Source organism: Quercus lobata, chromosome 6, assembly GCF_001633185.2.
Source record: "Quercus lobata isolate SW786 chromosome 6, ValleyOak3.0 Primary Assembly, whole genome shotgun sequence".
In the NCBI taxonomy this organism is placed as follows: Eukaryota; Viridiplantae; Streptophyta; class Magnoliopsida; order Fagales; family Fagaceae; genus Quercus; species Quercus lobata.
The window spans coordinates 2,770,496-2,793,992 of NC_044909.1; the positions used below are offsets into that span (position 1 = coordinate 2,770,496).

General features: G+C 38.2%; 2 protein-coding genes across 2 annotated transcripts; both read left to right on the forward strand.

Moving 5' to 3' along the window:
- The first annotated feature begins 3,311 nt into the window (after positions 1–3,311).
- Positions 3,312–7,857, forward strand: LOC115995290 (primary amine oxidase 1-like). Its single transcript, XM_031119796.1, has 4 exons — positions 3,312–4,433; positions 5,083–5,196; positions 6,253–6,803; positions 7,538–7,857. Exons 1-4 carry the CDS (start codon positions 3,312–3,314, stop codon positions 7,692–7,694), a joined length of 1,944 nt encoding a protein of 647 aa, XP_030975656.1. The 3' UTR covers positions 7,695–7,857.
- A 5,489-nt stretch (positions 7,858–13,346) lies between these two features.
- On the forward strand, positions 13,347–16,499 carry LOC115994662. The gene has a single exon (XM_031118880.1). It carries the CDS (start codon positions 13,347–13,349, stop codon positions 16,497–16,499), a length of 3,153 nt encoding a protein of 1,050 aa, XP_030974740.1.
- The last annotated feature ends 6,998 nt before the right edge of the window (positions 16,500–23,497 follow it).

The following is a 23,497-nucleotide window of genomic DNA, read 5'->3' on the forward strand; positions in this document are numbered from 1 at the left end:
GATTGTGCATTTGTGTGCATTATTAGTTTTATTTTTATATTTACAAAAATCTAACGTGGTATAGTAATAGTAAATTGTAAAAAAACTAGACTGCTTAAAACAACTCACAAATTTAATATGCTTAGTCTAATCCATTACACTTACCTTCCTTCTAGTATGGAATAAGCAACTCATCTTTCTTAAATTTTTTGTTCTATGAACAAATTCTTCAAATTATAGATCAATCAAATTAGTATTGATGCTTTGTTACGCTATCCTTTATAAGATCGCTTAGAGACCATACATATTGGAATCATCGCTTTGCAATTAATGGTTAGGCCTGAATTCTATAGTGGAACTCCTAATGAAAATGAAATGTGTTATTGAGTCAACTTTCTCGGTCTTTGTGGACCTAGGGCTCTTACACTGACTTCCTCAATTTTAAATTTTTTTGAATTTTCTCTTTTACCATCCAATTAAACTATCATTCACACCTCCTTTAATAAGAAATTTGGTATTTATTAACATATTTTTTTGGGGATTTTTTTTAAAGTATTTTTTTCAATTATACATGAGAGGTTGGTGTAAATAATTTGCATTTTGGGGAAGGTAAAGTTTTATTCTGAACTACTGACTGCTAGTCTAATCCATTACACTTACCTTCCCTCTAGTATGGAATAAGACACTCATCTTTCGTAAATTGCAAACCATTTGCACTGACCTCCTCTAAATGACTAAAAAGAAGTTTTAATTTTTTTTTTTTTTTTTTTTTGAATTTTCTCTCTTACATCCAATTAAACTATCATCCACACCTCCTTTTATAGGAAATTCAGTATTTATTAAAATCTCTTTTTGGGCAAACTCTAGAAGTTCATTGTTAGGACAATCTTCAAACATACTCGTAGAGTCATTATCACAAACATTTAAAAGCTTCATTCGTAGCTAAAGGGTCTAGGATCACACTTAGGTAATGAAATCACAACAAGTGCACCCACTTTGATATCAATTGAAAGTTCAATTAGTGTGTAAAACACTAATGAATGTTTAGACCCCCAAATTTAACAATACCAATACAAGCTTATACACAAACAATATATGTGCGGAATGATGTATATAAGCTATAACCAAATAGGTAAAACTCTCTAAACCATAATTAATCACAAACACGGCATCAATTAAAAGGTAAAGAGTAAGGGAAGAGAGATGCAAATACAAAGATAATACCGACACGTGTTATCGAAGAGGAAACTGAAGAACTCGGTGAAAAACCTCTCCACTGCCCTCTAAGCGGTCAAATGATCCACTAAAGAATATAGTTAGGATACATGAATAGCAGAAGATCCTCCAAACCTAATCTATCCAATGCATCTAAGCCCTCCAAGCTTCTTGCTCTAACAGGGTTACGCCTAACCTTGTCTTCTTTAACTTCCTAGATCCCGCAATAAGCCCATTGCATCAATCAAGTAAATTGGTCATCTCTGAACTGCTTCCCAAGCACCAAAATACCTTATCACAGACACGAGTATGGTGAGATAAGGATTTGACAAAATGTACCTCTCAAGGATATGTCAATGGAGAGGGTGAGAGTAGAGGAATTAGGAGAATCAAATAATGAAGATTGTGGATGAGTCAATCTTGTTTTTCTCTAGGGTTTCTCTCTCAAAATTCTCTTTGGAAGCTCTCTACATTTCATGGGTATAAGGGTATTTATAGTAGTGTATGTGAGGAATGTGAAAAGTCAGGTTTCATCCAAATAGGGCATTCTGGCGACTCAGCCTTGCGACTGGAACAAGTTGAGAGCTAACTGCCTGGCCAGACTGTATATTTTTGTCCTGTAGTGCTCTAGCTATCGTGACCCTTCAGCTCCTTGCATGTTTCACACGTGTGCCACTTTGGCGACTTGCCAGTCGTGAGTCAGTTGTGATATCTAGTTGCGAGACTCTTTTGATTGCACACATCTTGAGTTTTTGTCACACTCTCACACACACAATCCTTATATGATTTCTACGTAAATGTAGGGTATTTAATTGCTAAAATACAAGCAAATTTGATATGGAATAAGGCCAACAAATGATTGAATAAATTCAACTTTACAAGTGTAAATCATTTGCGTTTTAGAGAAGGTAAAAGTCTTATTCCAAACTAGGGGAGTTGAGTGCAATTTTCTTGATATATATATATATATATATATATCGGTGTTCTTAAGGCATTTGTTAATAGATCATTTTAGGAATTTTTTGATATCACTTTCACGGGAAATATAGAAAAATTGTAAAAAAAAAAAAAACCAGTTATTTTTTTATTTTCTTATAAAAATTTTTAAAAAACAAATCATAAACCAATATTACAGCATTCATTAACTTTTTTGTTTTTTATTTGTTGAAATGAAAAATTTGCTTCAATCACATGTATGGATACTTTCTGTCTTTCTTGGGTTTAGAGGTAAGAATCATTGATTTTTAAATTTATGACTTATAAAGGTGGTGGATTCGAATTCAATATTTCTGCGGGTGTATTGAATGTTGACATCAATGAAATGTGATTTATTCCCAAAGAGAGCTAGTTGTGAAGAGGAGCATGTTAACAATCATGCCCCCAGTTTCACTATTAAAGCAAAAGCTAAGCAAATGATTCATTCTTGCTCTCAATGCAAGAAAAGGCCTTGGAAAATTCAAGTGGCCTTGTATCTCTTGCTTACAGCTGAAGTCTAAGAAATGAAACATTGCAACGTCAAAGCTACGGTAGCCTTTATTCAAAGTTTAACGCAGCTTTCATGTAAGAGAGGTGGAACAATATATTGTAATGTGCCTTACTGTAGGTGGAGAAGCTTTTAGTGGATACAAGTTGGTAACAATACCATGAATTGCATGTGTTGAGTATGGTATTGGAGCCAATCCGGTACAGAAACTTTTCCACTATAATGCAAATGAGACTGGAACCTGAATGTATGTACCTAGTCAAGTACTAAACATGTAAACTTTGTTTGGTAGGAGACGAAACTCCGTTGAAGTCTGGCACAACCTAGGTCCTGCATAAAGAAGAGTCAATACCGCAATAGATGACGGTAAGCACTCCAATACTTAAGTTAGTTCCATACTTAGTAATGGAGAGAGAGAATGAGAGTTGGAGAGAGAGAGAGAGTCTAAACAAAGAATCTTCCTTCATTTTATAAGGAAATGTGTGGTTGTAGATACATAGAGAATTGTGTGATTGTAAAGGCTTTATCATTTAATGTGATACACGATCTTACTATATATATAGTCCAAAATAGTGGGTTGACTACTAGCACCAGCGCTCAAGCAATTCTTCTTTGAATTTATAAGGCAGCATCCATGAAAATTCCATTCTTGGTTCTATCTTTTTTCCTACAATGTTACTTCGCATCTAGTCTTTATCACCCCTTAGACCCTCTCAACACTACTGAAATTGACCAAATAAGGAACATAATTCAAAAGTCTCACCTTGCCTCTCTTCCTAACCTAACCTATCATTTTGTTGATGTTGAAGAACCACAAAAAGAAGATGTCCTCAACTGGCTTTCTAATAAAGGAATCAAGCCTAATCGTCAAGCCAAGGTTGTCGTTCGAGCAAGGGGTGAGACAACCTATGAACTCATTGTAGACTTAACCGTTGGCTCAATCACATCAAACCAAGTCTACAATGGTTCTGGCTATCCTCCTCTCACTTTCATTGAACTTTACCGAGCTAGCAAACTGCCTTTGACGTATCCAGAATTCAACAACTCAATTCAAAGAAGGGGCCTAAATTTGTCTGAAGTTTCTTGTGTACCATTTACAGTAGGTTGGTTTGGTGAACGTGTTACAAAAAGAACTCTCAAAGTTGCATGCTTTTATCGTGGAGGGTCGGTTAATGTGTTTGCAAGGCCTATTCAAGGAATAACTGTACTTGTTGATGTTGATTCAATGAAGATTACAATGTACACGGATAGACTTAGAGCACCTGTGCCTAAAGCTGAGGGTACTGACTTTCAATCATCAAAAGGGAATCAAAATTCTACTAATTGTAACATAACAAATGGTGGGTTCACCATTGAGGGCCAAAATGTTAAATGGGGTAAATGGGATTTCCGTGTGGGATTCAATGCTCGGGCAGGTGTTATCATATCCACAGCTTCAATATTTGATGACAGAGAAAAGAAGTTTAGGCGTGTGTTGTATAGAGGACATGTATCTGAGACATTTGTTCCATATATGGATCCTACAAGTGAATGGTATTATAGGACATACATGGACATTGGTGAATATGGGTTTGGTCGTGCAGCTGATACCTTACAGCCATCGATTGATTGCCCAGGGAATGCTGCATTTATGGATGGATATATGGTTGGGCCAGATGGACAGGCACAAATGGTACCAAGGGCGATTTGCATTTTTGAGCGGTATGCTGGTGATGTAGCTTGGAGACATACAGAAATTAATGTTCCTGGCAAAGTGGTAAGTCTAGCTGTGTTCATTAATGGTTATTTATGGTTATGGTTTTGGGGAAAAAAAATTTCCCATGGATTTTGGGTAAATTATACTTTTTGGTCATTGAAATTTGGCGTATGTTCGATTTTAGAGTAAACCTTAGGTATTTTTGAAGTATGATGAATAGTACTCATTTTTATCACATTCATGATAAGTTCATCATGAATAAGAGAGGAGGGAGCACCATTTCACTATACTTCGAAAGTACTTAAATATTTTTCTTGATTTTGTTCTTTCAAATCTTAGAAGCTTGGATTTGGTCACTGAAAATTCAAATAAGATATATTTAGATTACTCCATCTATTTTTTTGCTTACATGAGTAATGACACCTCATATTTTAGCAACCAAATCAAACCAACTACATATTTAAAGGACTATAATTGAGCTAACCCTTACAAAAGTTGAATCAACTCCGTATTTAGAAGACAAGATCAAACTTTTCCTACATTCTAGGGATGAAATTTTCCTAATTCTAAAAATCTCAAAGGCCAAATCCAAACTTTTTAAATTTAAACTATCAAAATCATACTTACTTTAAATTTTAGGGACCAAACACATAATTTAACCTTTGATTTTGTTATTGTGATGTCAACATAAAGTGGTTATGTCTTGCAGATAAGAAGCGGGGAGCCGGAAATTACTTTGGTGGTTAGAATGGTGGCTAATGTGGGCAATTATGATTATATTCTTGATTGGGAATTCAAACAAAGTGGCTCCATCAAAGTTGGGGTGAGATTCATTTCTTTTGTGTTTTTAAAGAAAAATACTTCAATTTCATAATCGATGATTAGATGGACCTCTTATGAAGAGTATAGTGAATTAGCAACTGATATAAATGTTGGTAATGTATAAGAAAAGAAAGCCACATTATTTTTTTTTATTATCACTCATTATAAAAATGTTTGTTCTTCGAAAAACAATCCAAGCTCATATTTACCCAGCCCAAAGCCCAAATTCTCATATGAAATACAGGCCTAGTTTTTGTGGCCAGAGAGAATGGGTCAGACTGAGCTTGGGCTGACTCATTGATTTTCAATTTGAGCGTTAATTGTAATAGCTTTTCTCAAGTACTTGAAGACCAAGGTGAAAAAAAAAAAAAAAAAACAGTACTTTATCATTGTAACATTACAAAGCAGTTCTTAAAAAAAAAAAAAAAAAAATCCTCTGCATAAGTTATTAGCAATTGTAGAAGAAAAATTCTAACAAATACAGTTTTTAAAGTCAGCTTATCTTGTTAGGCACAATAAAGTTTAACTTTTATTTGGCATAGCTTAATCAAACTAAATTTATTTTTAGGCGAAAATCAAAGCTATACCCTCTAATTCTAAACTTGGCGAATTATCCTTTTTTTTTAATCTAAAATTTATCCTTTGTCATTTTATTGATTAAACTTTAACATTTTCAATTAAATTGGCCATTCCCTATGTTTGTCATCTATAAAATCCATAGATGATAATGGATAATGGACGGTAGGAAAAACTTGACAGAAATGTTAAAATTTAAGGATTAAAATAACAAAAATGAAATAAATTCATGAAAAAAATTGATAATTTACTCAAACTCAAATGATATAGTTTAAATTTTAACTTTATTTTTATCTTTAAAAAAATTATATATTATACAATGAGAAAAAGATCCTCTCCCATTGCAAATATTGTCCATTTCATAGTTTAGATTAGATTTTACATGATCTAAAAGTGTACAATTTTTCACGTAGTCATAGTGAATGATAGAATGACCCTACAATAAATGCACACTTACGAATATTTGGATTTTTTTTTTTAGGTGGATTTGACAGGTATACTAATGATGAAGGCTACGCCATACACAAATACCGACCAAATAACGGAAAATGAGTACGGACCCTTAGTAGCAGAAAACACTGTTGCTGTACACCACGACCACTTACTCACATACTATCTTGACCTTGACGTTGATGGTATCGACAACTCCTTCGTCAAAGACAAGTTACAAGCTATAAGAGTATCAAACGAGAACATAAACACTACTTCACCAAGAAAAAGTTATTGGACAGTAGTTAAAGAAATTGCCAAAACTGAGGCAGAGGCTAGGATTCAGCTTGGCTTGGAGCCAAGTGAACTTTTAGTAGTGAATCCAAACAAGAAGACAAGGCTTGGGAATCATGTAGGTTACCGGCTGATTACTGGACAACAGGTTAATTCTCTTTTATCTGATGATGATTGGCCCCAAATTAGGGTTGCTTATACAAAGTATCAACTATGGGTGACTGCCTATAACAAGTCGGAGAGGTGGGCTGGAGGTTTCTATGCCGATGGGAGTCGAGGAGAAGATGGCTTGGCCATTTGGAGTCAAAGGTAAATTGTGATTGTCAATAGTATGATTCATAAATTTAAAGACATAATATTTTTCATAATTTTGTTTTTCTTTTTTTTACAAATGTTGACATGATTTGTTATAATTGTTACATAGTAATAATGGTGTCAATAGTAAATTCAGATAAAAGTGATATTACTCCTATCATAATAGGCCATGTTAGCGGTTGCGAAAAAAATTGTACCCCTATTATTACTCTATTTTGATATGAAATAAAATTTGAAAAATTTTTTTTGGAGTTTTGATATGAAATCATGAGAGAAGCTTACAATAACACTACACTATGTCACAAAGACTTTTGAGTTTTGACCACAAAAGTTTTTAACTAATTATAAGTTATATCACTATAAGATGAGTGTTATTTAAATTCTATTGAACACACACACACACATATATATATATATATATATATATATATATACACACATATTTTGATCCTCTGCTATGAAGGATCATGTGGCTCAGCTATAGTGAATCTAGGTGAAATTGTATTATGAAAATTAACATGTTATTGAACTCTTTCAAACAATCGTCATATCTCATACAACCAAATGACACTAGTTCAATTACACCTTCATAAATTTTAAAAAAAAAAAAAAAATCGATATGTTAAGTTTATAAGTATAAAATATGGTACGGTCTAATTAACAAAGTTGCAGTATGGAGTGTTGATTTTCATCAAGTTAACTAAGAGGACAAATATTGGTACGTGCAGGAACAGAGCAATTGACAACAAAGATATAGTTCTATGGTACACAGTTGGGTTTCATCACGTTCCATACCAAGAAGATTTCCCAGTGATGCCAAGTGTTCATGGTGGATTCGAGCTTCGACCCTCAAATTATTTCGAAAGTAACCCATTGCTCATATAGGAATGCTCTAAAACGTGGTAGTATAACAAGCTCAATGCCGGGATTATTATCTGGCTAGCACTAGTTTTTGAAAAAACTGAAATCCTTCTGCTCAAATTAGTTAAAGGAACCATGATGGATATGAGCTTGAAGGTTTGAATAAAAATACTTTGTTCCATTTTTATTTTTTTAGTGTTCTACTTTATGTTTCATCAATTATAATATGTTATTATTATTTTTTTCATTTTTAACTTTGGTTAGATACTGAGCAGAACATAAATAGTGAGACATAAGATTTTTATTTATTGAAGTTTCCTCAGTAGAACTTCTTCATGAATGTTTGGTGTCTTTCACATGAATAATTCTAGGAATACATCATTTTCTACACTCAAATTCATACCTTACTTAAGTGTCAACTTGTATTTGGTGCATAAGTTGACACAACATACTTAAGTACATGTGGTGGACCCAAGTGAAATTTTTGAAATCCAATCACAAATAGATACTTAAAAAAGGGTGTGGATTTGTATGTGGAAAGGGGGTGTTTTTGTAGGACACTGAATATGAATTACCTATTAAGAGGTCAAAGTCTCGTACGTCCCCTCAATTTTTGTCTTTTGAACTTACATTGTTCACAATTTTTTGAACAATAGTTGACTTACTTTAATTTTTTTTTACACATTTTTAGATGATATATTGTGATTGGAATAATATTGACACAATATTTATTAAGTAAATTAGACCAATAAGAATAAATTATGTCAACAATCATAAAAAGTGTAAGTAATAGGTTATCTCCTATCAATCACATATACGAACTATGTACGGCTTATAAAGGTCAATACTTAAGAGGTCTTTTTCTTTATGATTGGAAAATGATAGAGTTATAATTTTTTTTTTTTTTTTACAAATTACTGATATGATTAGTGGTTATCAGTAAGTGAAAAGTAATGTTTGTGGTGGGCTTAAATAACAAGAATATATATATATATATATATATATATATATATAATAGATGAAACTGAGAGGAACTCTAATTAGAATTTCAAATTAGAGTTCCAATTTCGTGCCATGTGTCCTAAATTATATATTCTTAAAGAGTTTTTTTTTTCTTAATTTTATAATTAATGTGAGACCACATCATAAATATTCATCCAAGTGAGTTATTAAGTACAAAAACCAAAGAGTCTAAAATAAATGAATCGTAAAAAAAAAAAAGTGTTTCACAATAATTTTTTAAAAAAGGGACAATTTACATTTTATACCTAATAATATCATTATAAATTTTTTTAAAGAGTTAACAAAATATAAAAATGACTATCAATAGTATTTAAGTTATATATATATATATATATATAGGAATTATATTATGCATTTTATTATATATCTTTAAGGGTATCCATGCATATGCATGAGATTACAAGCTAGTGTAAAATAATTTGTAACTATAGCATTAGTCCTTTACAATTACTGATACATTAATCCAAACTCTAGAGTGCAAGTGGTTGAGTCGTGGATGTCTATGAATTCTTGAGGTGTAGTAGGTCCAGGGACTTTTGTATGGGTCTAATACATAATATGTCATTTGCGATGGGATTTCATGGTCATTGATGGATTCGGCTAACAGGATTGAGATTCAGTGCAAGGGCTGTCCTTGGATCAATTTAAGTGTAATTGCACTTAAAGTAAACGAAAAAGTCATTTACTTTGAGGTTAAATTGTAGACATTTGATTATGATTGTAGTAGAAAATTCAAGGTCATTAGTTAATTGCATTTATGGCATGTCATTTGCATATGTATGGCCACACAAAACAATAAAGCAAATTTCTCAATAAAAAAAAAAAAAAAAAAGCAATCGAGCTTTCCATGAATTGTTGGTTGTTGCAATTAAAATAATGCAAACTAAAATGCAAATTATCGCAAGTAATAATATTTGGATTCAAATCTTTTAGATTTTCTAGGGTACTCTACCAAATAGATTTCCTTAAATTTTAATCATTCTTTAACAATTTAATGGTTTAGATTTTGCCATGTCAACATTCCACTAACAATAATTTTTTTTTTTTTTTTGAGAAAGAACTTGAGTACTTTTATTAATGTAAATGAGTTACATCTGAATGTAAAACCGACACAATATGAGAAGGTACATCTTCCATCCATACTTGAAAATCTGGTGTAGAGAGGGAAAATTCCTGACCTATCACAAGCTGACACGTCACATTACCAAGTCCACAAAATACAGCCAATTACAGAACACCATGTATTGCTGCTAGGTTTTGCTATCACTATTCAGAAGCCAACAGAAATTTGCCAAGTGTCATGCAAGAGCCAATCACGCATCAGCGCACGTGTAAGCGATGACTCAAGCAGCCTCGCACGTGTAAGCGATGACTCAAGCAACCTTGCACGTGTAAGCGATGACTTAAGCGGACCAATCAAGCTGTGACACGTGTCACCAATAAAGCTTCGCCACGTGTCACTCACCCACCCCAAAACTCCTATAAATAGAAGCCTTCCTGAGACATTTAGGAGGACCAGAATTCAGAAGTGAAAAAGCTCTGCGAAGATCAAGCCTCAAAGCCTTCAAGAACTTCAAGAACTTCAATCCCAAAATCGAAGAACATTCGAAGCAGAATCATCCAGATCATCTGCCTAGATCCTAAAGTTCACGGGAATCAAGCCAAAAGTGTCCGAAAACATCAACAACTCACAAATCATTGAAGCTCAACGGATTCAAGCCTCTAAAGCTCCGAAGAACTTCCACCACAAATCTTCGAAGACGAAGAACGCACGAAGAACACGAAGAACGCGAAGAACAAAGAATTTCTAAATAAGCTCATAGCCAGAGATTCATTGTAATTCCGCTTCAGTAGTCTTCGATCCATCCCTCAACCAAATTGAAGGATATTTTGTGTTCAAGTCAAAACCACATTACCACAAATCCAATCAATAAGTCTTGCAAGGAGATTGAATCAGAGGATCACTCTTTTGTAATTTCAGAGAATTGTACCACACAATCATAAATACAAATTCGCATTTGTGAAACTATTTTACTTGTTTGATTTATTTCGAACTAGAAATTTAGTCGCTTACAAATTCTGGCACGCCCGGTGGGACATCTTTGCCTCTCATCTCCTTCTCCTTCAAAAGAAAAGAAATTCGACATCATTTTGCTACTAGCTTCAATGGCCTCTAGCAAGAATGTCCGAAAATCAGTGGTTGATGATTCCAGTGCTGATGAGTATGTCGGCCCAATCACTCGTAGTCGATCCAAAGTTTTTGATCGACTCCAACCTCAACCAACCCAAGAAAACCAATCTCCTGCTGTCATCTCTTTGGACTTTCTTGCAAATAGGAAAGCTACCACTGAAGATTCATCTGCCTTGAAAGATTTGGAGACCAGTAATGAATCATCCCCAACAAAGACCTTTTCTATCAACTCTTCACTCGTGATGAGAAACTTAAGGAATGAAGCACCTCTAACTCATCCTGTTTCATCATTTTCTCCATCATCTATAGAGGTCATGCCAGTAATGATGACTAACACCTCTACTATGGAAGAAAAGATGGCTGAAATGGAACAAAGGGTCATCCTTCTCACAAAGGCACTTGAAGAAAAGGATGTCAAAATTGCAACCCTAATGAACAAGCTGGAGGTACAAGATTCGGGTGAATCAAGTCTTGGCCCTGAGCAGCCACCTGGCTTTACCTTTAAAGGAGAAAACGCCAAGGATGATAAAGAAAAAGGAGGTGAAGGCATTTCTCAACATGGACATTCCACCCCAATGGCCTCAATATCTGTCCAACAATTGCAGGATATGATTACAAATACCATTCGAGCACAATATGGAGGTTCTTCCACAAGTTCTCTCATATATTCCAAACCCTATACAAAGCGCATTGATAACATGAGAATGCCAAATGGGTATCAACCTCCCAAGTTCTTGCAATTCGATGGCAAAGGAAACCCTAAGCAACACATTGCTCACTTTGTAGAAACTTGCGAGAATGCAGGGACTCAAGGAGGCCTCTTTGTAAAGCAGTTTGTCCGTTCACTAAAGGGGAATGCCTTTGATTGGTATACAGACTTAGAGCCTGAATCAATCGATAGCTGGGAACAACTTGAAAGGGAGTTTCTCAACCGATTCTACAGCACACGACGCACAGTAAGCATGATGGAGCTTACCAATACTAAACAGTGGAAGGATGAGCCCGTCGTTGATTATATCAATCGGTGGCGTTCTTTGAGTCTAGACTGCAAGGATAGACTTACTGAAATATCTGCTATAGAGATGTGTATCCAAGGCATGCATTAGGGACTTCTTTACATCCTCCAAGGAGTAAAGCCTCGAACATTTGAAGAGTTGGCAACTCGTGCGCATGACATGGAATTAAGTATTTCCAGTCATGGAAATACGAAACCTCCCGTACTTGAGGAAAGGAAAGAAAGGCGGGAAATAAGGAAAAATGACAGGAATGCGAAAAGTAATATCAAAGACTCAATGAATGTCAATCCTGCCCCAGTCAAAATTTCAACAAAAAATGTGAAGGCCAATGAAAAGAGGCCCGAAGGAGGTCAACAGCGTGAAACGCGTCGCTCATCACTTAAGGAATGGGAACAAAAGGTCTATCCTTTCCTAGACGCCGATATGCCTGAAATGCTAGAACAACTGCTCAAGTTGAAATTAATTGAATTGCCAGAATGCAAACGACCGGAAGAGATGAGAAAAGTTGATGACCCGAACTATTGTAAGTATCATCGCATCATAAGTCATCCAATCCAAAAATGCTTTGTTCTTAAAGAACTCATCATAAAGCTAGCCAAGGAAAGGAAAATCGACTTGGATTTTAATGATGTTGCTCAGTCAAACCTTGTCACATTTTCTTGTGGGTTACCTAGTTCTCTGTCTCCGACTACTAAGCAAGGGGAAAATACCACGCTCATCCAATTTGGTTCTCTAAAACCAGTTCAAGTTCAGCTCTCACAAAAAACACCTCATTATAATTCAAATGATGATAAAAGGTCAATGATGGATGAGGAAGAAGGCTGGACAATGGTTGTTCGCAAGAGATGGAAGAAGAAACGGGCATTCCCTCTTCATTTGATCACCCAAGAGTCCAAAAGAGCACAAAAGCAGATTCAACCTTGGTCAAAAAGAATGAGTTATAAGAGGCAAGGGAGACTGGGAACAAAAGTATATGAAGATTCAGCACAAACCCAAAAGTCTCGAAAGCTCATCACATTGGAAGAATTCTTCCCCAGAAAATTCTTTCAAAATGACTCAGCCGAGGCCGTCCACACAATTTCTCGTTGCGAAATCCAGGACGAAAAGGAGGACGTTGACCATGATGATCCAAAAGAGACCTTGTCATCTTTGGAGGAACTCCAATCTCAGGTCGATGAAGTTGAACCCTTGCAATCCTCCACATCACCAAAAGAAGTGCTCACCTGAGCTCTTGAGGAGCTAGAGATATACGCCCCTCATACCAATACGCTTCAACAAACACAGGGATGTTACGCATGCTCTCCAGACTTGACTTTCACTGATGAGGATCTATTGTTAGGCTCTAAGCCCCACAATCGCCCACTCTATGTCTCTGGTTATACTCGTGAACAAAGGATCGAGCGTATCCTTGTTGATGGAGGTTCAGCCGTTAACATACTTCCAAAAATGACCATGAAACGACTAGGTTTTACTATGGAAGAATTATCACACAGTCGTTTGGTCATCCAAGGTTTTAATCAAGGAGGACAACGTGCAATCGGCCTGATCCACCTAGAATTATCCATTGGAGAATTGAAAAGCAACGTCTTGTTCCACGTCATTGACGCTAAGACGACCTACAACATGTTGTTAGGACGTCCTTGGATCCATGAAAATGGAATAGTGCCATCAACCTTGCATCAATGCTTCAAGTTCTTTCAAAATGGAATAAAAAAGGTCGATGCCGATTTAAAGCCTTTTGCAGAAACCGAAGCTCATTTTGCTGATGCAAAATTTTATGCAAAAAAAGACATTTCTAGCGAGGTTCTTCCAGTTGAGATCCCGTCTATGAAAAGTAAACAGGATGAAAATGAGCATGTTAAATTCATCGCCAAAAAGGACATTTCTTCCCCAAAGAAAGGCCCAGAACCCTTCCTCCGGTATATACCATTATCACATCGCAAGAATGGACAATCACCATTCGCGGAATGCCTTCAACCTACAAAAGACATGGGGAGACCTGCAAAGCTCACGATGGAGGATGTAGCCATATTGAAAGAAAATCATGTCATGCCTTTAACTTCATCCACAAACCCTTTGCCCTTGAAGCCGTTAAATGGATTCGTGAGGTCTTCGCAAAGTCCGATAGAGCATGGTATTCTACCAAGTGAGTGGACGAAAGAATGGTTCGACCCAAAGGCATATAGGCTGTTAGCCAAAGCAGGCTATGATTTCTCAAAACAAGAAGACTTAGGGAAGCTAATTCCAGAAGCCACCGGAGAAAAGATGCATAGCCTTAGCAAAACACAAAGGAAAATGTGGCTTGAAGGGCATGAAATTCCTATCCCAAAGACCGGATTAGGTTATACTCCCGAACAACCAGCTCAGATATGGATCAAGAAAAGAAGCGATCCTTCAAGTTCCCAATACATAACGGTGGAGGTTGGCGAAAGTTCAAATCAAAGAAAAGATCATTCTTCACCCCATGTCTCAGTGTTTGATCGCATCGAGGCCTCGTCATCACGAATCACAGTGTTTGACAGGTTAAATACAACTTGTTTAACACCAAATCGGGACACTCTTGCTTGTAAATCAGTTTTTGATCGACTGGGGGCGACGAAAAGGCCTATTGATAGTCAGTCTCAAAGTTCAATAAACTTTGACTTTCAAGGGAAGCAGAAAGCTAATGATGAGATCCGCAGTAGCATTCCTTCACGCATGAAACGTAACTTTACCTTGGAGATTAACACTGAAGGATCGCTCAAAGTCAAAAGACGAACGATTGTACATACAAGTCAGTCACCCGTCCATGATGAGGAAATTGAAGAGGTATCATCCTCGTTTCATATTACAATAGAAGAGGGTACACTGTCAGATGCTGAAGCAACCAATGAAGAGGTCGATGAAGCTCCTCCAGCCTTGGAAGATGGAGGACAAGCTACAGTTGATGAACTTAAAGAGATCAATTTAGGAACTGCTGAAGAACCCCGGCCAACTTTCATCAGTGCACTTCTCACCCCTAAAGAAGAAGAAGGATACCTCAAGCTCCTAGTAGAGTATAAAGATGTGTTCGCTTGGACCTACAAGGAAATGCCTGGGCTCAATCCGAGTATTGCTCTACACCATTTGGCCGTAAAGAAGGGCGTGCGCCCAGTCAAACAAGCTCAAAGACGCTTTCGGCCAGAGCTTATCCCTCAAATAGAAACCGAGGTCAATAAGCTCATTGAAGCAGGCTTCATTCGTGAAGTGCAGTACCCGGAATGGATTGCTAACATCGTCCCTGTCAAGAAGAAGAATGGACAAATTCGAGTGTGCGTTGACTTCCGTGATTTGAACAATGCATGTCCCAAGGATGATTTTCCATTACCCATCACTGAGGTCATGGTTGATGCCACTACCGGTCATGAAGCTTTATCTTTCATGGATGGATCTTCGGGTTACAACCAAATTCGAATGGATCCTAAGGATGAGCAGCTTACAGCTTTCCGTACCCCTAAGGGAATTTACTGTTACAAAGTGATGCCTTTTGGACTAAAGAATACTGGTGCTACTTATCAACGTGCCATGCAGAAGATCTTTGATAATGTACTTCATAAATATGTGGAGTGTTATGTCGATGATTTGGTGGTTAAAACAAAAAAGAGGGAAGACCATCTGGCAGATCTACGATCCGTGTTCATCCGCTTGAGAAAGTATCAGCTTAAAATGAACCCCCGCAAATGCGCTTTTGGTGTAACATCTGGAAAATTTCTTGGTTTCATTGTAAGGCACCGCGGTATTGAAATTGACCAGTCTAAAATTGAAGCTATCCAGAAAATGCCAGAGCCCAAGAATCTGCGAGAACTTAGAGGCTTGCAAGGAAAACTGGCCTACATACGCCGATTTATCTCGAATTTGGCCGGTCGATGTCAACCTTTCAATAGATTGATGAAAAAGGATGTGCACTTTGAATGGGATGAGGCTTGTAGCAATGCTTTTGCGCTCATCAAAAGGTACTTGCTTAATCCTCCAGTTTTAGGTGCTCCTATCCCAGGAAAGCCTTTGGTGTTGTATATTGCGGCCCAAGAAAAGTCTCTAGGTGCTCTTATGGCGCAGGAAAATAAAGAGGGGAAAGAAAGAGCCCTTTATTATCTAAGTCGAACTCTCAATGGGGCTGAATTAAATTATTCTCCTATCGAAAAGATGTGCCTCGCTCTTTTCTTTGCCATAGACAAACTGGAGCACTACATGCAAGCATATACAGTCCGTTTGATAGCAAAGGCGGATCCGATCAAATATGTCCTCTCCAGGCCAGTGATTTCGGGTCGTATAGCTCGATGGGCAGTCTTGCTACAACAATATGACCTTGCATACATTCCACAAAAAGCTGTCAAGGGACAAGCATTGGCAGATTTCTTAGCTGATCACCCAGTTCCATCTGATTGGGAGTTCTCCGATGATTTCCCGGATGAAAATGTGTTTTACATTGAAGAAATGCCACCATGGATTATGTTTTTCGATGGGGCTGCACGTCGAGAAGGAGCGGGGGCAGGTGTAGTGTTTGTTTCTCCACAAAGGCAAATACTTTTGTACTCGTTCTCATTAAGCGAACTTTGCTCTAACAATGTAGCTGAATATTAAGCATTGATTATTGGTCTACAAATGGCCATTGAGATGGGTATACCTCAGCTTGAGATATTTGGGGATTCCAAATTAATTATCAACCAAATCTTAGAGCAATATGACGTCAAGAAAGAAGACCTCATCCCCTATTGCAAATATGCGAAGAAATTACTAGCAAGTTTTGAGGCCACCACATTGGAGCATATACCAAGGAAGGAGAATAGACAGGCCGATGCTTTAGCTAATTTGGCTACTGCCTTAGCATTATCCCAAGAAGAGACAACCAAAGTCACTATTTCCCAAAGGTGGGTGGTACCTCTCGTGGTTGAAGAAGAAGAAGAAGAGCAAGTCAACATCATTTCTGTATGCCTTGTCGAAAAAGAAGATTGGCGACAAGTTATCATTGAATACCTTCAACATGGAAGACTCCCGGATGATAAACGCCATAGGACTGAAATTCGGCGGAGGGCTGCTCGATTCATTTACTATAAAGACACTCTCTTCCGCCGTTCATTTGATGGATTGTTTCTTCGTTGCTTAGGAGAGGAGGAGGCTAAACAAGCCTTAGAGGAGGCTCATTCTGGCATATGCGGCGCACATCAGTCAGGTCCTAAGTTACACTATAGGATCAAATGAATGGGTTACTATTGGCCTACGATGGTACAAGATTCTATGGAGTGCGCTAAGAAGTGCGAAGCTTGTCAATATCACGCGAACTTCATCCATCAGCAGCCAGAACCTCTACACCCAACTGTAGCTTCTTGGCCTTTTGATGCATGGGGACTTGATGCGATAGGGCCATTACCAAAGTCATCCGGTGGCCACTTGTACATCTTGGCCGCAACTGACTACTTCTCGAAATGGGCGGAAGCTGTACCCCTTAGGGAAGTAAAGAAAGAAACGGTGGTCAATTTCATTCGAACTCATTTGATCTATCGATATGGTGTCCCTTGATATATCATAACTGATAATGGCAAACCATTCTACAATAGGCTGATGACAGAGCTATGCGAGAAGTTTGAATTTAAACAATACAACTCCTCCATGTACAATGCCTCGGCAAATGGACTAGCTGAAGCGTTTAACAAAACACTTGGCAGTTTGTTGAAAAAAGTGGTATCCAAGACAAAGCGAGACTGGCATGAAAGAATCGGAGAAGCATTATGGGCATATCGAACAACATTTCGAACGCCTACTCAAGCAACGCCATATTCTCTTGTCTACGGAGTTGAAGCCGTCCTTCCTTTAGAACGCCAAATCCCATCATTACGGATTGCCATTCAAGAAGGATTGACTGGAGAAGAAAATGCCAAGCTCAGGTTGCAAGAATTAGAGGCACTTGATGAAAAAAGGCTCGAGGCCCAACAACGCCTTGAATGCTACCAAGCTCGTCTTTCAAGTGCATTCAATAAAAGAGTCAAGCCATGATCATTCCAAGTTGGTGACTTAGTCCTCGCCGTTCGAAGACCTATCATCACAACTCATCGTACAGGCAATAAGTTCACTTCAAAATGGGATGGACCTTATGTTGTGCAAGAAGTCTACACCAATGGAGCTTACAAGTTGATTGATAATGATGGTGTAAGGATCGGCCCCATCAATGGGAAGTTCCTCAAACGCTTCTATGCTTGAAAATCAAGGATTGCTCCTCGGTAAGAGCTTAAACTACCCACTGTAGCGCTGCAAGAGTACATGATGTCTTCCCATTACCCTTCAAAGCGTACCAATAAGGAGAAATTAATCCCACTCCATGTCAACAATTGCGAGTGTGGCGTAGCGGTTGGACGCCCATGTCACCCTTGAGGCCATCTCGGGTTCGATCAGTGGTGATACCCACTATTACACACTGCGCCCCCTTTTTTGCAAAAACACATAAGAAAAACAAACAAAATAAAATTAAAAAATCAAAAACAAAAATCATTTGAACTACGTGATGACTTGATCCCTCTCCGGGGTACGTAGGCAACTTAGTATCTTTTGCTGAGTTCAGTCACGCACTAAAAAAAAAAGAAAGAAAGAAAGAAAAAAAAAGATCATAAAAAAAAAAAAAAAAAATCTGTTGAACTACGTGATGACTTGATCCCTCTCCGGGGTACGTAGGCAGCTTAGTACTTGTCACTAAGTTCAGTCACATGAAAAGAAGAAGGATGGCCAGTCTAACTTGAGGAGTTTTCCAACAGTCATCAATGCGCTTTTAAGGTCCCTTCGGTTGGCAAGGCATTGCTCAATAGGATGATCAAAGATTGACGTAGTAGAAAATGAAGACTGTAAGGAGTTGACGTTGCTTAACTTTCTTTGAAATGATGATAAACATAGCTTGATGCTTGGTTGTGGAGTAAAATAAAATCTCCAACCTCTTTTGCAAGAAATGAAGTCTTCATAGCATTGCTCATTTTCTGTGGCCATCCTCCCACATCTTTGAGGTATTCTTTGCATCATTTATCTCCTAGGGGCATCTCCTTGTACCTTCCAAATCTAGGCTACATTGTCTCTCTTCTAGGTTGTGCCACTTCATAGCTCTGAAATTAGAACCACATCATCTCCCTTCTGAGTGGTGTCATTTCACATCATGTCTCTAAAATTTGGATGACGTCAACTTCCTCCGGAATGATGATAAATTATATATCTGAAGTCGGTGTGGCATCATCTCTCCTCTACGAGCATGTTCGTGCAATATCAAAATTCTTGGTAGCATGTTTCAACATCTTCAAAATCTTGGTAGCATGCTCTGGCGTCTTCAAATGTTATGCACCCTTGATGTCTGAGCTATGTTGCCTCTAAAAAATTTGGTGCGACTTCAATGCGAGTGCAAGTGCTAATGTGAAGTGTTGTCGTGGCTTCATGGCAAAAATGAATGTTGGCACGGCTTCAGTGAAAAGGGAGTGTTGACGTGGCTTCATGGCCTCGGCACAAATGAAGTGTTGACATAGCTTCATGGCAAAGATAAACGTTAGCATGGCTTTATGGTAAAGATTATTGATATCTGGCTATAGTGCCATATGCCCTTGATGTCTGAGCGATGTTGCCTCTGAAAATTGCTTTATATGAACATTGACACAGCTTCGGCGAATAAAGTGTTGACATAGCTTCAATGGCAATGTGGAGTGTTGACATGGCTTTATGAATATTGGCATGACTTCTATGCAAATGAAGTTTCGACGTGGCTTCATGAATGTTATCACGGCTTTGGCGAATGAAGTGTTGACGTAACTTCAATGGCAAAGATGCAATGTTGGCATGGCTTTGGTATAAATGAAGTGTTGACATGGTTTCATGGCAAAGATGAATATTATTACGGTTTCGACATGGATGAAGTGTAGATGTGGCCTCAATGCAAATAAAATGTCAAGGTAGCTTTATGACAAAGATGAATGTTGGCACGAATGAAGTGTTGACGTTGCTTTATGACAAAGATGCAATGTTGGCACGGCTTCAATACAAGGACAGATGCTGGCACGGCTTCGTGGTAAAAACTTTTGATGCGGCTACGTTGCAAATACTCTTGAAATGGCTGCGTTGAAAAAACAAGTGTTGGTGCAGCTTAATTGCCAAGGAAAGCATGTTACATAACAAAAACAAGCAACAACAAAGAGCTTATCAGAAGAAAATCTCATGGCATGTCTTTAAAAAAAAAAAAAAAAAAAAGTGTGCTTCAGTTTCAAAAAAAAAAATGTTAGTACAAACAAAGCATAAAATATATATATATATATATTTATATATATATTTCTCTAGACTTAAAGATACTACCCACTGAAAGCTGCGTGTACAATTTAATGAATACTCGGGTGGCTTTATATAGAAAATTTCTGAGGTAACAGACAAAAAAAGAGAGAGGAAAAATGCTGCCACCAAAATGTTTAAAGTCAGCATTTGCAACCCGAATGCACTCAAAATCAAAGAAAACTGCGCTGAATATTGAAATGCAACGTCCTGTCAGAACGGCCACCGCCAATATAGACCAAGGTGACAACCAATCCAACAACGTTTGTGGACTCCATTCTGGATGTAGACCAAGGTGGCAACAAATCCAACAATGGCTGCGGTCTCCCACTCCAAATTTCTACAATTTCTGACAAGGTTTCACAAAAAATCAACCCACAGAAATCTTCTAAGGACTTTGATGAACAAAACCCAGGAAGATCTTCAGCAGCGGAGCCGCCACGCACCGCCACGAGCAGTCACAAACTCCTAAACGTTCCGCGAAGTTCCTCGTTCAAATCTGCACGAATCTGAGAAAATTTTCACAAAATGGGTGCCACCACTAGATTCATCGGCCCACGATCTACAAAACCCAAAAATTTCAAGCCCAGAAACGGCCGCATCCGCCTCCATACGCCGCCACAAACTCACGACGACCCGCGGCTTAATCCCTCGAATCTGTGCAAATCTGTCCATAATTTTGGAAATCTGACTGAACCATGGTCTTTTACGGCTTTAGATCAACAAAGCCCAAAAATTTCAGGCCCAAAAGCCCAAGCACGCGCCGCCACGCGCCGCCAAAAGATTCGGCGGCGCGGCCATCAGTCTCACGCGCCGATTAGGACCGCCAGAGATCGCACGTGCCGCACGTGACCTATGACATCATGGATGACGTCATCCTTCGCACGTGCCACACGTACCAGCACTGTGACGTCATGAATGACGTCATCCGCTGCTGACCCGTTTGCCCAGATCCGACCCAGACCGACCCAGACCGACCCGGAAATCTGACCCGGTCCGAACCGCCTTAAAAAAAAAAAAAAATGAGAGAGAAAATGCTTGACCAAGCAGACTTTTGACCTTGACCAGAAAATCAAAATTTTCAAAACGGACTTGTCCCACTCGATTTTTCGAGTACATTCCGATTTTGGGACCCGTTTCTTCATTCGAAGTTCAGAAATTGTGCAAACGTCCAATTTCCAAAAAAGTTGACTTTTGTGCAAATGTTGACCAGAAAGTCAAAATTTTCAAAACGGACCTGTCCCACTCAATTTTTCGAGTACATTCCGATTTTGGGACCCGTTTCTTCATTCAAAGCTCAGAAATTGTGCAAACGTCCAATTTCCAAAAAAGTTGACTTTTGTGCAAATGTTGACCAAATGTCAAAATTTTTGAGATGGACCTATCTTGCTCAATTTTTCGAGTACATTCCGATTTTGGAGTCCGTTCCGTCATTGGAGACTTGAAAATTGCAAAAAAATGACTCAATTCCAAGTGTTCAAAACTTAGGTCCTCAAGAACAAAATTTGAGATTCATCCATTTAATTGGGATCCCCGCAGGGTTATTCTCCAGATTTCATCAAGGCTTGCCTTTCAAAGTACAAATGAACTCTCACAAGTGTGTCTTAAAATTACACTAGGTCATTAGTTCAATCTGCTATTCCCGTTCGGTGCCTACCAGTCTCCAAACTTACCATTCCCGTTCGGTGCCTACCATTCCCACCTACCGTTCCCACCTACCATTTCCACCTACCGTTCTCACCTACCATTCTCACCAAAAATTCTCAACTACCATTCTTAACTACCTACCTACCATTCTTCATCTCTCTACTATAAATAGGAGGGCCGGGTTCATCAAAAACTCATCCAAAAAAAAAAAAAAACACTAAATCATGAAATGAAGATTTGCCTCTTTCAGATTTTCAAATCCTCCTTTTCACAACCATTTCTCACTATGATCTTATCATTCTCAACACCTAGCACCCGATTTTGCTTCATAATCGGTTTGAGATCAAACCTCCCATGGTTCGGTCGAAACCCTATTTACAACATCATTGCAGTTTTGAGATCCAAACAAACTTTGTTTTTCCGCTTAACGACCACCTTTGTCCATAAAATTACTCGTAACAAGGTCTGCATTTTGGTTCCATGTTTCCTTGGACTTGGTTGGCCAGGAAATCCAAGTCCAGCGGACACACCTGTTCCTAACCTCAGGGCTCCTGTAGTCTCTTTCCAATTGCTTGGTCTTTCAGCAGAAGCAGTGGTTCGGAACAAATAGCAACTTGTCTGGTTTCCAAACCAGGTTCACAAGTTAGCTCCATCTTTCATTTTTTCTGTGCTTTTCCAACAAATGGCAGTAAATGAAGATGGTAAAAAAGTGTTGGGGTATCCTACAAATTGTTTTCCATCAACACTTAAAACAACCTCCAAGGTGCCAGCTCATCAGAATTCAGCCTTTGGTGCCGGTAAATGGTCATCAAAGCTTTATTCCATGTCCCCACTACTACGGGACCTAAAGGTCATCGTTGCTGGTACCTCAAAATTCATTTTCTGAAATTACTCCAACTTAAAATCTGCTTGAAGAATTTCAGAAGGTCCTCTTCTGAAATTACTTCAACTTAACGTCCGTCAGCATGGTCCCATTACACAGGCACATTCGATTACTTGCTGTCGGACCCCATGCAACACACAGTCAGTCCCATATTCAAAGTTGTACTTCCCATAAACATCTACACCAGAAGGGTCTCAGCATACAGGGCCAGCACCATGGTGGTGTATGCTTTGCTCATTTGCTTTGCTTCATCTCCATCTTCTTCATTGCCACTACCAGCATACCCAGAATACATAAGCTTCTGAAATTACTTCAACTTAACTTGAGTGATACAATTATGCAGGCGAATTCAACCACTTTCCCACTTGTCCTCGTTGTAATCCAAAGCGTGATCTTCTGAAATAACTTCACCAGAAGTTCTTAAGAACACGAGGTTAGTTCCATGACCCTGCATGCTGTATCCAGCCACCATTCTCTCATCTTCCCCATCTTCAATATCTTGTGATCACCGCCAACGATCCAAAATACTCTTTTGAAAGTACTTCAACTTAATCTCATCCTTTTGAAAGCTCCACCACCTTCAACAGCTCCACCACCTTCAACAGCTCCACTACCTTCAACTACTTCACTTAAAGAGTCAAGTACCAAAAATCCATTTTTTCGAAACTCATTCCCACACCACACTCCGAGACCGTGTGTGTGAATGAGTCTCGAGGGGGCATTTGTAGAGAGAGAAAATTCCCGACCTATCACAAGCTGACACGTC